The 14747-nt window shown below is 33.3% G+C and overlaps 1 protein-coding gene across 1 annotated transcript in view; it reads right to left on the bottom strand.

Annotated features, from left to right (window-relative positions):
• LOC126822044 (inositol-tetrakisphosphate 1-kinase) overlaps positions 1-11844 on the bottom strand; it is a 31767-nt gene extending 19923 nt beyond the window's left edge. Inside the window, exons 1-2 of the mRNA XM_050550779.2 lie at positions 11647-11844; positions 6312-6336 (exon numbers count right to left, since the gene is read on the bottom strand). Of these exons, the coding sequence (XP_050406736.1) occupies positions 6312-6336; positions 11647-11738 (117 nt within the window). The 5' untranslated portion in view covers positions 11739-11844. The remainder of the gene's footprint in view (positions 1-6311; positions 6337-11646) is intronic.
• Positions 11845-14747: the final 2903 nt, after the last annotated feature.

Genomic DNA, 14747 nt, shown 5'->3' on the forward strand with positions numbered 1-14747 from the left:
TTTTTTCTGGCTTCAAATCTTATGTAAATTATTATTTAGATATTTATTCACATTACCAGTTTATAATCAACTCTCTAGACAATAGAATGGCTGAGATATAAATGGATTTGAACACTAATGTGATTTAAAAATTTAACAATAAAATGGATAATTGAGACAGCCTCGGTTTTCATGTACTGCTACCATAATAAACGATATATGGAACATCTTCAAACAGTCATAACTTCTCCCAGAATAATGTAATTTGAATGAAATTTTCAATACATTAATTTTCTAATATCTATTTTTGAACTATCATAGCAAGAACGTCTTTATCTAAATCTTACATAATGCATCTTTAGTGGAATGAAATTTACTGAATGCATAAAGACTATTTATGAGCAATACCTATTTATCAACATTCTTCTTTTAATGTATTTTTGCAGACTACTGCTCAAATATTAACAAAAGGAAAGGAATAAAATACTAAATAAGATACTAATCAAGTACTCAGATATATTTGATTCTAAGAGCTCAAATTTCTTAAATTATCGGTGAGGTATGAAAATTTGAGATTATCTACAATTTTTTTAATAATAAACTGGAATCAGGCAACATCTTTATATTACACCAGGTACTTACAACACCATATTACTGGTACATACATATATAGGTAGGCTTTATTTAAATTTTTTACATACACTAATAACTCAACCCGACATATAAATACAGACTTTAATGTACTTTAGACTGTTATATCACATTTTGCCCTTTCCCCTTACTATTATTTTCGACGTAAACATCTGAATTATATAAAAGGAACATATTTTCTTACCCTCTTAAAGATAAAGGGACAACAATTTGCTTAAAATTCAAATACAGAGTTTAAATATCACATGTCTTTAAAGCCAGTAATTGTCAGTTGCATTTTTCGGAAAAAATCTAATTTTTCACACCTGATTACATGCTAAAATGTACTCCAATTAATTATATAACATTCAATGAAGAAAACAAGATCAAAATATTAATATTAATTGCAGAAAATCTCCCAACTTCGATTCAATACGAATTAAAAGGGATATATCAAAATATGTTATATAAAATTAAAGGTTGCACTGGCTTATATCGTATATATATCACATGCTGTGGAAGCCAACTGCTTGTCTGCGATATCACTCTAGGTGGAAGCGGACGTAATACCCCCACTAGAAGAAGAAGCCAAATGTTGACAGATTTTCAATTCATTGTATCTTTGTAAATACAAATTAGAACTGAACCATTTTTGGACTGACATTCTTTAATAGATTCAACTTTCACAATATTGTATTTTGTACTGTATTCAGCCAGTACTGTATTCAGTACAGTATTCATGTCCAAAATGTCTCTTTCCCCAGCTTTTGGTCGTTAATGTTTTTGGTCAGGTTAGGGAGGTGTTTGAGAATTCACCAAGTTTTCAACCGGACAATTTGGGCATACCTAATATTAACAATGTTTAAAAGCTGAATCCTTTAAATTTCCAAGGATGTATATCCAAACTTTTCTTTGTATGGCTTATCTGCCCCAGTTAGGCACACTACAAAAAATCGATGTTTCTAAATTTTTGCAGACAAAGTCATACAAAGATCAGTGATATACATTTGGAGAGTTAATTTAATTCAGCTTCCAACCAATACGTACGTGTATACAATTTACATAAAATATTTCAGGATGGGACTTCTTGTCCATAATCATTAATATGTAAATAAGAATGTTATTGGCATTTTATATGTTGCCACTTTAATGATGTATCATGTAAGATTTAGGTAAAGAGCTGGCCGTTCTTCCTACAGTGTTCCCGCGTCTTCGTCAAACATTTTTTCAAGGATATTCAAGGATAAATATACGTCAAATTCAAGGATTTTCAAGGACATTTTTTAGCCTAAAGTTACAATTTGTCATCTTAAAAATAACCAAAACATTACTACTATCGTTATAAAACTTCTAATCTAAACGGGATTTTAATATCAACTTACTATTATTACCAATTTGAAACAGAATTAAGGATCTCAACTGAAATTCAAGGATATTTTCCTATTTCCGCGAAATTCAAGGATATTCAAGACCTTGAAAATGAAATTTTAAATTTAAGGATATTCAAGGATTTTCAAGGACTGCGGGAACCCTGTTCCTATCTTAGTTTATAAATAGCTAATGAAAAATGAATAATATATTGAAAATTTCTGTTAAATTAATTTATTCTGAGTGCGGTTATAAGTGTTTGAAGTTTTGACAACATGTAGCAAAGATACATACATGTACATGAATGGGCTTGTTTTACAAGTACCATTGCTACAATAATAAACACAGTCTTGATTACGGTATCCATTTGAACCTTAAATTATTAAATGGTGTGGATGTTCTAATCCATTTAATATATCTGCCATATAAAGGACTAGAGAGTTGATTGTGGGATTCTCATGTGAATATCTAAATAATAATGTGTATAACATTTGGAGCCAGAAAAAGACCTACAATTCTTGTAAATACTCTACAGGTCAGCTTGTGGGCTACATATATGTTTAGTTACTCCTGAGAAGCTTTTTTCAAAATTTCTTTTTAACATATAGACCATGCCTACATGTACAATAGACAGTTCTTGCCTAATGCATCTTTAACTATAGTCTCTTGTGTGTGTGTGTGTGTTAGTTGTACTTTACATCCGCTTCCACCGAAACTCAACTGCCTTAAATATTTGATGTCATGTATGTTGTTTTTTTCGCTATGGAAATGAATAACAACAATACTTATTATTGACTACTATATAACTAAACAAACCGTATACTACTATTCAAATTTAAGTGAAGGACTGTACTATGTTAAGCTGATACTTACAGAATAATGTGCTCTACTTATGAGGTCAGCTTGATTACAAATATTTTGGCAGCCTTAGTGATCAGCTTAAATACTATTCAAATATACTGGATTACTTCTTGAAGGGCTCACATAAATATTTGAATATTGGTATTTCAATTGTATTTCAAGGCTATTTTGGTATTTGTTATACCGTGTCAAAAAGAGAGAGAGAGAAATGTGATTTAATGTCCACTCGACACAAACTAGGTCATTTCGGGACTAACATATGGTTAAATTTTATTTCAATAATTCGCTTGCGCGTAGGAGTCTTTAGCAGTGGGAGGAAACCCACGAGGTTGGACAGACAGGCGACCCTACTCCTTGTCACGTACAACTGGGGATTCGAAAAAACACGCCAGTTGACTCAATGACAGGCCTTATGATACCATCCGACCCCTCCCCCGCCCCACCGTGTCAAAAAAGTTCCTGAATGTCATTAAGGGATTGTAATCACTTGCAAATTATAATATTGTGAAAGTTTACATAACATCTCTAAAACTAGGAATATCAGTCCAGAAATGGTTCCATTTCGTATTGTCAAATTATAATGAATTGAAAATTTTGTAACAGGTATAAAGGTTGATACTGGATTTTCTTAGTAAAATGATTCGGATAACCGTTATTTTGTATGTGTTAAGGGATATATCGAATACTAGTTTCAACATTATTTCCAAAACACCTGATACTTATACTTGTTACTGACATTCTGGTTCAATTGGCATTATTATGGCGGGATTTAAGGGCCAAAACTAAATGTAAGTTGAAAGTGTTATTATACATCATAGAAAATACCTAATACCTAAGATGCAAAATACATATGTCGTTATACTTATAATGATGAATACATAATACCGTTAAAGTAAAAGTCAAATGTCAAATTAAAAATGTTTTTTGGAAAAAAATCCACTAATGTTGCAAAGAACACAACATTTTTACATATACACTTCAACAAAGCAACTTTGCAAAATGACATTTGTCTTTTGTCTTCTAACGTATCTTGGGTTCTTGAGGTCAATGGTCAAAGGTCATTGGGTCACAAGTAAAATTGTTAAAATGAATGCTCCCATGAAGGAAAGATAAGCTTGCCGTTGGCTGCTTATTTAACAAGCTTGTCGTTGTCTGCTTAGTGACCTTCTGGACACTATGTTGTATGGATTTTGACTTTACCGCTTTACTTGTTATTATCAATTAATGGAATCTTGCGTCAATTTAAATGTACGCAAACTGTATATTTGGAAAGATTAAATATATTAAATGATTATTATGTACGATAACCTTTTGAAATAAAATTTAAATTGTACTTTGATTTTGTATCTGTTCTTTGTTGTAAATAGTTATTAAGCATGTAAGGAGCTTATTTCATAAAAACAAAACGATTAGTCCATTTAATGAAATGTTCTTTAATTTAGAAAGTAATTACAATGATTGATTTTAAAATGGTTCATTCAACAATGTTTTAAAGTTTTTACTGCCTGCAAGCAATCAAAAATTTAAAATAACAAGAGATGGAAAACGTTTCATATCCCATCCCATATACTTACCTATGCCTACTATAGTGAATAATGAGAAAAGATCTGATTCTGATTTAATATTTAATTTCATTTATTTATTTACTCAAGTGCAGTTTACGAAAGTTATCCGAAATATGAAACACCAATACCATAACTCCCCCAGGAATCTGTAATTTACTGACTTTACACCGGCCAACGACAATGGTATTTAAACAAAAATATGACAGCAAAAAAAATAGGTGAAATGAAATGGGATTTAACATCCTAATTTTCTGCTCCTAATGAATAATAAATGCCTATACATTCTGACAGTCAGCACGCCTGACCCTGATGGAAAGATCCATCTTTAATGTTAAAATAATTTTATATAGCCTACATTTAATTTAAACTTGTGTTAGCCCAAGTCACACATGACACAATTCGGCATTTATCAAAAAGTATATTTACATTAAATTAAATTTCTTCTAAACATGTTCAATCTAGATGAAGGCTTATTTTGTGTGAAGTTTATAATTAATATGACTATATAGGCTAGGTGTATTAACATTAGCTAGTCTACAGTTAAAACCGAATTGAAATATATAGGGGTATATAATGTCCCACAAACTTCGTTTGTAAGAATGATTAACAGTAATCTTAATAATGGATGGCACCTTGTTTAGATTATACATATTTGAACTATATAGTTAGCCTATCTAATATCAACATCATGACTGACAAGTCTCCAGATACTAAAAGAGGGTACAGCCTATATCCGTTCTTTCCTTCTTAGGAGCATTCATTTTAACAATTTTATATGTTACCCGATGTCCTTTGACCCTCAGAACTCAAGATGCGCTAAAAGACAAAAGACAAATGTCATTTTGCAAAGTTGCTTTGTTGAAGTGTATATGTGAAAATGTTGTGTTCTTTGCAACATTAGTGGATTTTTTCCAAAAAACATTTGTAATTAGACATTTGACTTTTACTTTAACGGTATTATGTATTCATCATTATAAGTATAACGACATATGTATTTTGCATCTTAGGTATTAGGTATTTTCTATGATCTATAATAACACTTTCAACTTACATTTAGTTTTGGCCCTTAAATCCCGCCATACATTATATGCTGGGGTACTAGCATTATATGAGGTCTAATCACTGCTTATGTTCTCTTCTACATGCAGACACTTGGTTTGTGACCACAATCAGCAGTTCATGACATAGTTCGCTGAAAACTATGGGACTATCAAGATTGGGCTGAACTTGTTTATTTAATCTTTATGTTGTTATAAAGTGCTCTGCCATGAACTTTGACATTTTGGATTGTCTGTGTTGTGTGTTTTTGTTGGGTTGTTTATGCTGCATTGTCACCTAATAAAAAATAGTCCATCCATCTTCCAGTAATATTGCAGTTCAAGTTTTCATCCTGTTTTGAGTTCAGAACAAGGTAAAAAAAAATGTCTGTGTGACCTTGTCACATGATATATGTGAAAAAGAAATTTTGAAGAAAGCTTCCCTGGAGTAACATGTACATGTAGCCCACAATAAGGCAATAACTTAATATTTCTAGATTAATCAATCATATGGCGAGTTGAATAATTTAAAATAGATCTTCAAAAAATCTGGTCCATGCAGCGTGACCTGTAGAGTATTTACAAAAATTGTGTCCTACCATGTCAAGACATATAGGGTCTCCATGCAAATAATACGGATATCTTACACCATTCATCAAAGTGAGTCACTAAATGTCAAATAAATGCATTTACAATCTATTATCTTTTTTTTTCAAAATTTTTGTGGAAATATTTTAGCCTCATAAAGTCATTTCATAGGTTAGTCATAAAGTTATTTTATTATTTCCAGCATTTTTGATGAATGACAAATAATGTTGTAACAATAATCCGGTTGGTGTTCTCAGAAAATAGGATTAGTCAACATACATACCTTAACAAGTTCAAATCCTGCATTCCTGCAAAAGAAAGATCAGTACTAAATTAAATATAGTTTAAGACAATACACAATCAAAAGTAACCTTGCTTTTATTAAAAAATAATTTTGGTCCAAAATTATTCAATCAATTAGTTATTTAAGCTTACATTGTTTTCTATGGATTTCACACCACCATCTTTAGTTTAAATAGTAATATTAATTGTGCTACATGTATCTTTTTCGTATAAGCCAGTCCATTCTATATGGATTGTTTTTATACTCAGATCTACAAATGTACTTGATAATATTATAACAGTACAGTCTTTGCACTGTCCCTTTTTGTGGGGGAAATAAACCTATTAAACAAGGCCAATTATACAAATCAGTAGCAAACCTGTTTTGAGCAATTAGCTGGGGAAAAAGACAACAAATAAGCAATAAGTGAGTATCTAAATATAGTAATCAATGTGATATAAAACCAACTCATGCCATCATGAATTTACATAAAAGTTGTGAGCTTACAGCACAGCTAAAGTTCTTTTGAGTTAATGTTCAATGTTCATAATACGTAATTCTTAAAATAACAAGGCGTCATTTTGCACTAAATGCATTTACGTTTGGTGTTCGTTAAAGTGCACATAAGATGGGTTTGGGAACTTTTGGATATGTGTAGCCAATGGTTACTATATCAACTTTACGGCAAGTTCACACCAATCTGATTGAAATTAATTCAGTTATCTTCACTCAAAGTCGTAAAAATGGACCTCCCGTGAAAACGACTTTGCCAATTATCGAAAACACTCTTAATCCACTCAGACGCCAGTGACGTCACAGTGACCAAATGCATATTCGGAATGTTAATCCCTAATTACCTATATACAGCCGGCGTGTGTACTCATTAACGCCTGACTGATTCCTTAATCTCCCTTAGTTCTTTATTAAATAAAACAATTGACTACGAAATAATTCGTTTTGTAATTCATTTTAATTTAAGATCCAATTTAGATTGCCTACAACTTTTAAACTTTGAAGTCTTGAACTCTTAATTAATTTTTTACAATATGGAGCTTATTGGACGAACACTTTTAATATGTAAATAATATACCGGTCCAGCTATGTGTTTTTTACTGCGAGCACTTCGCTTTTCCACATAAAGTGTAGTGTCGTTAATATTTGTCATTAATTAATCAATCCGACTATAAAAGTTATACAGGCATGGGTCATAAACTAATTTACACGTTGGTGTTAGCAGTGAGTGTTAGTGGGATTAAGAATGTTGATTAGGTAATTATCTTTTTTTACGCCGGCCAGATCAAAGACATCACTCTAAGTGAAACGTGTGCATAATACCTCATGAACGAACTAATGGTAGAATCGTACACCCACACATTAATTGTATAAAACCATTAAGTTTTACTCATCAGTTGTTTATAATTATTATTTACCCAATAATTATTGCTCACCAGTGTTTTTGTAATCAAGTAGCCTCGTATTATTTGTTGATTGGCGTTTAAACAACAATCGTTTATCTTCTTTTTAATAAAAGTATTTTACAATTGGATTGACAGTTTAATCACTCACCAAACGGCACCAGGAACTCCACGTATGATCCCGTGCAATTTTCGTGCCGAAGTTTAACCTCATTTACTACACCCGTAGTACATGTAACCGTAAATGGTAATAAGATTCCCAGCGTTGATTGGCTGAGAAATGAGAGCGATCTATTGTTCATGTTATGCATAGTCATCGGAAAATTCCATATTCACTGTAAATTTCAAATGGAGTTACGATAAAAGTTGTTCTTTATGTATAGAAATGGTCATTATTATTATATATAGCTAATAATGAATATATCGACAAATGACTGGCGCCATTTGTATTTCTGTACTTAATATATCAAGTATTACGGGGTTATCCAAATTACCGGTAAATGCGCTAATTTCTTGAGTCGTCTTCATTTGACGCGTGGCCTATTTAAACAAAGGCAGCTTAAATGGATCTACGGCATGATGCGGCATTTGAAATTCACTCTATAATATTCCAATCACAAATGAAAGACGATAATTCGGTGATTATGATTAGGCCAGTCACGTGGTAATTGGACCGTCAACAGACGCTTGTCAACTTGCCGTGTGTATTGATAGTGCTATATTGTACAGACAGTGAGATATTGTATAGATAATGTATATCCTCTGTGTAGTGCCTGTGACGTCACCAGCCAATCAACCGGATTAAGGTCGTAATTGAAAAATTGAAAAGCGTTTTGGCGTGTCGGACACTTAAACGTTAACAGCGGACTTAATTTTAATCAGATTGGTGAGAAGTTGCCGTAAAGTTGATATAGTAATCATGGGCTATACATACATGTAATTTAGATTTTTGATCTTACGTGGTCTCTAAAATATTTTTGAATTTATGTAAAGAAGGAAAGAACCAAAATCTACGATGAAAGAACTTGTGAAGTAAATTTATATATGCTGGGCAACAGAGGAGAAAGTGGTATTTGTCTTCAACAGCAATCGTTGTGCAATTTGTAAACAGTATTATCAATTTGGTTAAAACACAGATCCTATTTCGTTTCGTTTTTATAGTTCAAAATTTCGTTTTACTTGTCTTTACTACACTTGGATCTGGAAGAGTTATTTAACTCGTGTTCTGAACGGTGTCAGGGATAAGCCAATGAAACGGTCTGTTATGGCGAGCTTTAGGCGTGTTTTGCACGGAACTGTAGGTAATCCACTAGTAACATAAATGCTGATTGGTTAATCAAATGTCTGACATCATAGGGTCATAAGTCGGTCTTTTGACCCCTGACGTGACCTATCGCTATAACTTGTCAGATCTTCATGTAGTGTAGGTCATCGAAAGTATAAAAAAACGAAACGAAATATAGATCTGTATTTTAATCAGATTGCAGTATTATTAATGCGTATCGAATAACACTGTTTGCTTTAAGGGTTGAAAATATAGTTTTTTTCAAAATCACTGTACATAGATGTGTTGGGCAAAACAACGTAAAAAAGGTACTTTTGGATAATTGCATCAAGTTATAAACTATCTTTTGATATCTATATGTTCGCTTTTCGATAAATGGAATTAAAGATTTTAAATCTAAATAAGTACAATTGAAAAAAAAGTTTGTTTAATAAAGGTTAAAAGTACAACTACAAGTACATTTGAAATAAAAGTTTGTTTAATAAGGGTTAAAAGTACAATTTTGCCAAATATTGTGTTGATACAAAATCTCATTATTGATAATGCTCAGAATAATGTGATCCTTATCCTCACTTTCACCGTACATTGTATGTCGCCTCCGGTTCTTCTTAAGTATTGTTCGAGGTCGTCTATACGGTCTTCCAATTAATTAATCGATCATTTGTCGCCTTTGAAATATCTGGCTGAAGTTCGTTTATGATATGATCCTTAATGAATTGATGCTTTAAAATATCAGAAATGAATCGTTTTCGGGAATGGTCATCCTTCATGAGATTATCAAGAAATCCAGAGTTATCAGTATCAGTGCTATGTTGAGTATTACCTGTGCTCATAGTCCTCTTCCTTCTATTATCACTTTTACCATTATTTTTACCCAATTTAGATCTGCCCATAGGGTCCACAACCTTGATATACCATTTTCTTACGCTATTTGAGAACGAACGGCGGCCATTTTGTCTGTCAATTTTGGGCCGATTTTCACGAAATTTGAATTCAGTCGTCCCTAGGGTGCAACCGTGATATAATAATACGTTTTTTTAAATCGGGTAAAAATTATGACTTCTATAGGGTCCACAAGCTAAAAACGTGATTTTTCGTACAATCAGGGGTCATAATTCAGGAAGTTATGGTCCGATATGCACGAATATCGAAAGGAACCGAGATCTTTGGGTTATAAACTTACATTTCAAGTTTCAACAAAATCGGATAAAAATTGTGACCGCTATAGGGTCCACAACCTTGATATACCATATTCTTACGCTATTTGGGAACGAATTGCGGCCATTTTGTCTGTCAATTTTGGGCCGATTTTCACGAAATTCGAACCCAGTCATCCTTAGGGTGTAACGGTGATATAATAGAATGTTTTTTTAAATCGGATAAAAATTATGACTTCTATAGGGTCCACAAGCTAAAAACGTGATTTTTCGTACAATCAGGGGCCATAATTCAGGAAGTTACTGTCCGATATGCGCAAATATCGAAAGGAACTGAGATCTTTGGGTTATAAACTTATATTTCAAGTTTCAACAAAATCGGATAAAAATTGTGACCTCTATAGGGTCCACAAGCTAAAAACGTGACTTTTCGTACAAACAGGGGCCATAATCCATGATGTTTCGATCCGATACATGCCAATATCGAAAGCAGCCGAGATCTTTTGGGGATAAACCTATATTTCAAGTTTCGTCGAAATCGGATAAGAATTGTGACCTGTAGAGAGTCCACAAACAATTGTGGACGGACGGACAGGGGCGACCGCATAATACGTCCACATGAAAATGTGGGCGTATAAAAACTGTATATAGGCCTAAATCATTGAACCAATAAAGAACTTAGCCTCCAGAGTACAAGATTTTTAACCGTGACCAAGAACAACAACTACAACTCGGAAAGCAATTATCTACAGTTTACTTCATGAAGATAAACACTACATACTACATATAAATTTTGCCTGGACAGCAGCGCTACGGTCTACTCTTATTTCGAATGTGTACACATAGGCTACAGCCAGGACCTCATGAATTCTGTCCCATCCAAATCATTAGAAACTGTCCTTGCTAGGCCCTCCCGTCCTGCACCTACAACAAAGGCCCGGAAAGGGGGTACCATGTTAGAAAATTTAGAAGAACTTTCTTGGCCAAAACTGAGACCGACCTCTTGGTTAGCGAGCCAACATATTCCTCACTGATCCACTGCAGCTACCCTTGATAAAATGCTGTTGACTGTTTGGGAAATTGGTGGGAAATAGTGCTCATTGGTCAAAAAAACCCAAACCACATGACATTGACTGCACTGTGTGTTGGGTCAATGCAATCAATACATGGGGCCAATTAGATCTTTCCAGTTAGGCCTAACAGTAGCCCAGGTTTTTGTTATTATTTAGCCTGTAGCCCTCTAATATTAAGTAATCTTATTCTTATTAATTCCTTGGTTGGCCTACAATAATTGCCAAATCTGCTACTGGTAACATATTGATATAATAGTACTATTTAGTAGTCCACACTGATGTTTCGGGCTACAGGAGCGCAACTCCGACACGACCTATGCGATGTCGGACTCGTAACCATAATAATCGTCCTCATTAGGCTATTACTAAACTTGGCCTATGGCATAGCTTATTTGTTTACTATACCTGAACAGTTCCCTATGGTCTTCAAAATTCAGTTTTTTACTCTTCTTTTCACTTATCCAGTATCCTACTCGCTTCATTTTGACACTTGACATGAATGTTATGATATTGGTATGTTGTCACAGTAAAGGCTACCCTTTCAGTGATAGCCTTATTGACATCCTGTCGTACACCAACAACACACCTACAATATTTGGCCCAGAACCGATGGTAGCATTCGAAGCAAAAACTAACACACGTCTTTAATGCGCATGCGCAAAACTAATGCAGCATGGACTAGACGGCATACATTATAGTACAACAGTTCAATATTATAACCCAACCAAGCATCGGAACGAACGAACGAAGGTTTGGTAGCATAAACAGCAAGAAAATATCCAATATTTTTAAAACGTTTCTTGACAAGTAATAAACTAGGATTGGCGAATTTACCGATGATTTCACTACTTGGTAATTTATTGAAAGAAATCATCATGTTAAAAATATTGAACATTAATAGCGGATATTGTGTACGTAACTTTCAATCCAGGCCGATAGATACAAACTTAATACATCAAAATAGGGGATTGAACAACAGAGATAGTATAGGGAAATAATAAATGAAGGCTTGTAATTATATATTTACAAATTATCTGCATTTTAACTACTGACAAATTAATAAAAGGAACAATATGTTTTGAGCATGCTTTCAATGTTAGGGTGTATGTTTACATTAATTTTGTTCGAGTCAACAAAGTAGGACATATTAACCCCATTTCATTTCATGTTCGAGTCATACATCTTGTATTTATTTGAATCGCAATAATTGATTTCTCCCAACGCTAAATCGCTAATGCTCCAATACGTCAAACCGAACGCCTACAATGCAGCGCCGGAAAATCCGGTATATTGCGGTCTACTTTCAATTGATTAGGCTATAGATCATTAGACTTGCCGACTACGCCAACCAGACATAGGCGTACAAGGCTGGAACCGGAAATCAGGGGGGATATCAGATTTTAGTTCAGACGGGTAAAATGAAATATAATGAAAATTATATAATAATTTTTTGGGAAAATAATTTTGCCTAGTCGGCAAAATAAAGAACCCGAAAACCGATGATGACGTATTTTCTGGCACCCCTCTGCAATTGTGACTTGAAATCGCGAGAGGCTACAATTTTGATGGGTTTTTTGTTTTTGTTTTTTTTGTTTTGTTTTTTTTAAATTTGGTGTGATTGAATCATTTGAATAATTAGAGGACAAACCTTATCCAGAAAACCGTGTGCGCACAATTTTAGAAGCTACACAGACAGCCACTCAGCTTTGGCCCTACTACGGCCCATATATGGCAACATCTGACTGGATGTGGGCCATAATCTGGGTAACATTTGGCAACTATTGGTTCACTACTGATGAATAAAACTTATTTTTTTTAACTGATATCTAAGAATATCTTGTCGGTTTGTTAAAAGGTTTTAAATTTCTTGTTTTATATTCAAAACTTTTGAAAAAATAATATTATGCGAGAAGTTTGCCATGTTTGGGCCAGAGATGGTCCACATCCAACTGGTCAAATGCCTCAAAATATCAACCCAATAAATTTCGGCTCAGAATAGATAGATAGATAGATAGATTTATTGTATCTAAACACCCCATAAGAGGCAGCATACAAATATCCACATAACATTTTACAAAGAAAATAAAAAGCATCAACATCATTTATGACAGGCTAATGATTAAAATTAAAAACAAAAACATAGCATGCAAATGTTCACATATTATAAAGATAGATTTTCAGGCAACGAAACATACCCCCACAGCAGCTATGTCGTCCGGGCAGTCAACAAGAGTTGTCGCATATTTCTCCGTTTGTCGGCAATGGAGCATTTACAATACACTTAAATCTGACAAGCATGGGCGTCACACATGTAACTTTTAAATTAAGACACTTTATAATCCATCTTCTTTATTTGTTCAGTGTAAATTTTAATTCTATTTCATCTTGTTTCTATCATTTAGACGAAAAACGTCTTCTTCATTGCTGTTTTACGTGTTAATCATCAAAGTCGAACAAATATAGAATTTTGATACTTCTACAAGAGTTGTCGCATATTTCTCCGTTTGTCGGCAATGGAGCATTTACAATACACTTAAATCTGACAAGCATGGGCGTCACACATGTAACCTTTAAATTAAGACACTTTATAATCCATCTTCTTTATTTGTTCAGTGTAAATTTTAATTCTATTTCAACTTGTTTCTATCATTTAGACGAAAAACGTCTTCTTCATTGCTGTTTTACATGTTAATCATCAAAGTCGAACAAATTTAGAATTTTGATACTTCTACCTAACAACCATCTTTATGAAGTCGTTTGGAGTCGCCACCGTGTGCTCAATTTGGCGATTGAGCACCTGATCGGGACCATATATTTATGTTGATACAAACGACTCGCTCTTCGTCAGGTTGAATGGTTTGGCGGAGTGTTAAAATTGAAACAATATGGAACTTGATATTATGGTTTGCAAACACTATTTCAAATATAAGCTAAACAGCAGGATATGGAGAATTTTATTTGATTTTATTTTTTACGGTTAAGTCAATTAATATTTATATACTGTTGGTCTATATTCTTCAATCTGATTAAAACACAGATCCTATTTCGTTTCGATTTTTATAGTTCAAAATTTCGTTATACTTGTCTTTATTGGAAGAGTTGACGTCATAGGGTCAAAAGCCGCTCTTACGACCCCTGACACAACCTTCGAGTACAACTTGTCAGATCTTCATGTAGTGTAGGCCATCGAAAGTATAAAAAACGAAACGAAATATAGATCTATATTTTAATCAGATTGATATTCTTTTACTGCTCTAAAAAAATCTTTATTTTATGATCAGTAGTGGAATACCGCGTTTTATCAGTGAAATAAAAGTGTTATTCCACTGGCTAGTTGTTTTTACCTAAAATGATTGTAAAATCATAAAATAAATAGAACATTTGTCGTTTTGTCGTGAATAACATATTTTATTTCATCTCTAAGCAAGAAAACGTTTATATTTTCACTCATGCTACGCATTCGTGAAAATATAAGTTTTCTTGCTTCTCGATGAAATAAAATATGT

The sequence above is a fragment of the Patella vulgata genome, chromosome 5, assembly GCF_932274485.2.
Source record: "Patella vulgata chromosome 5, xgPatVulg1.2, whole genome shotgun sequence".
Taxonomy (NCBI): Eukaryota; Metazoa; Mollusca; class Gastropoda; family Patellidae; genus Patella; species Patella vulgata.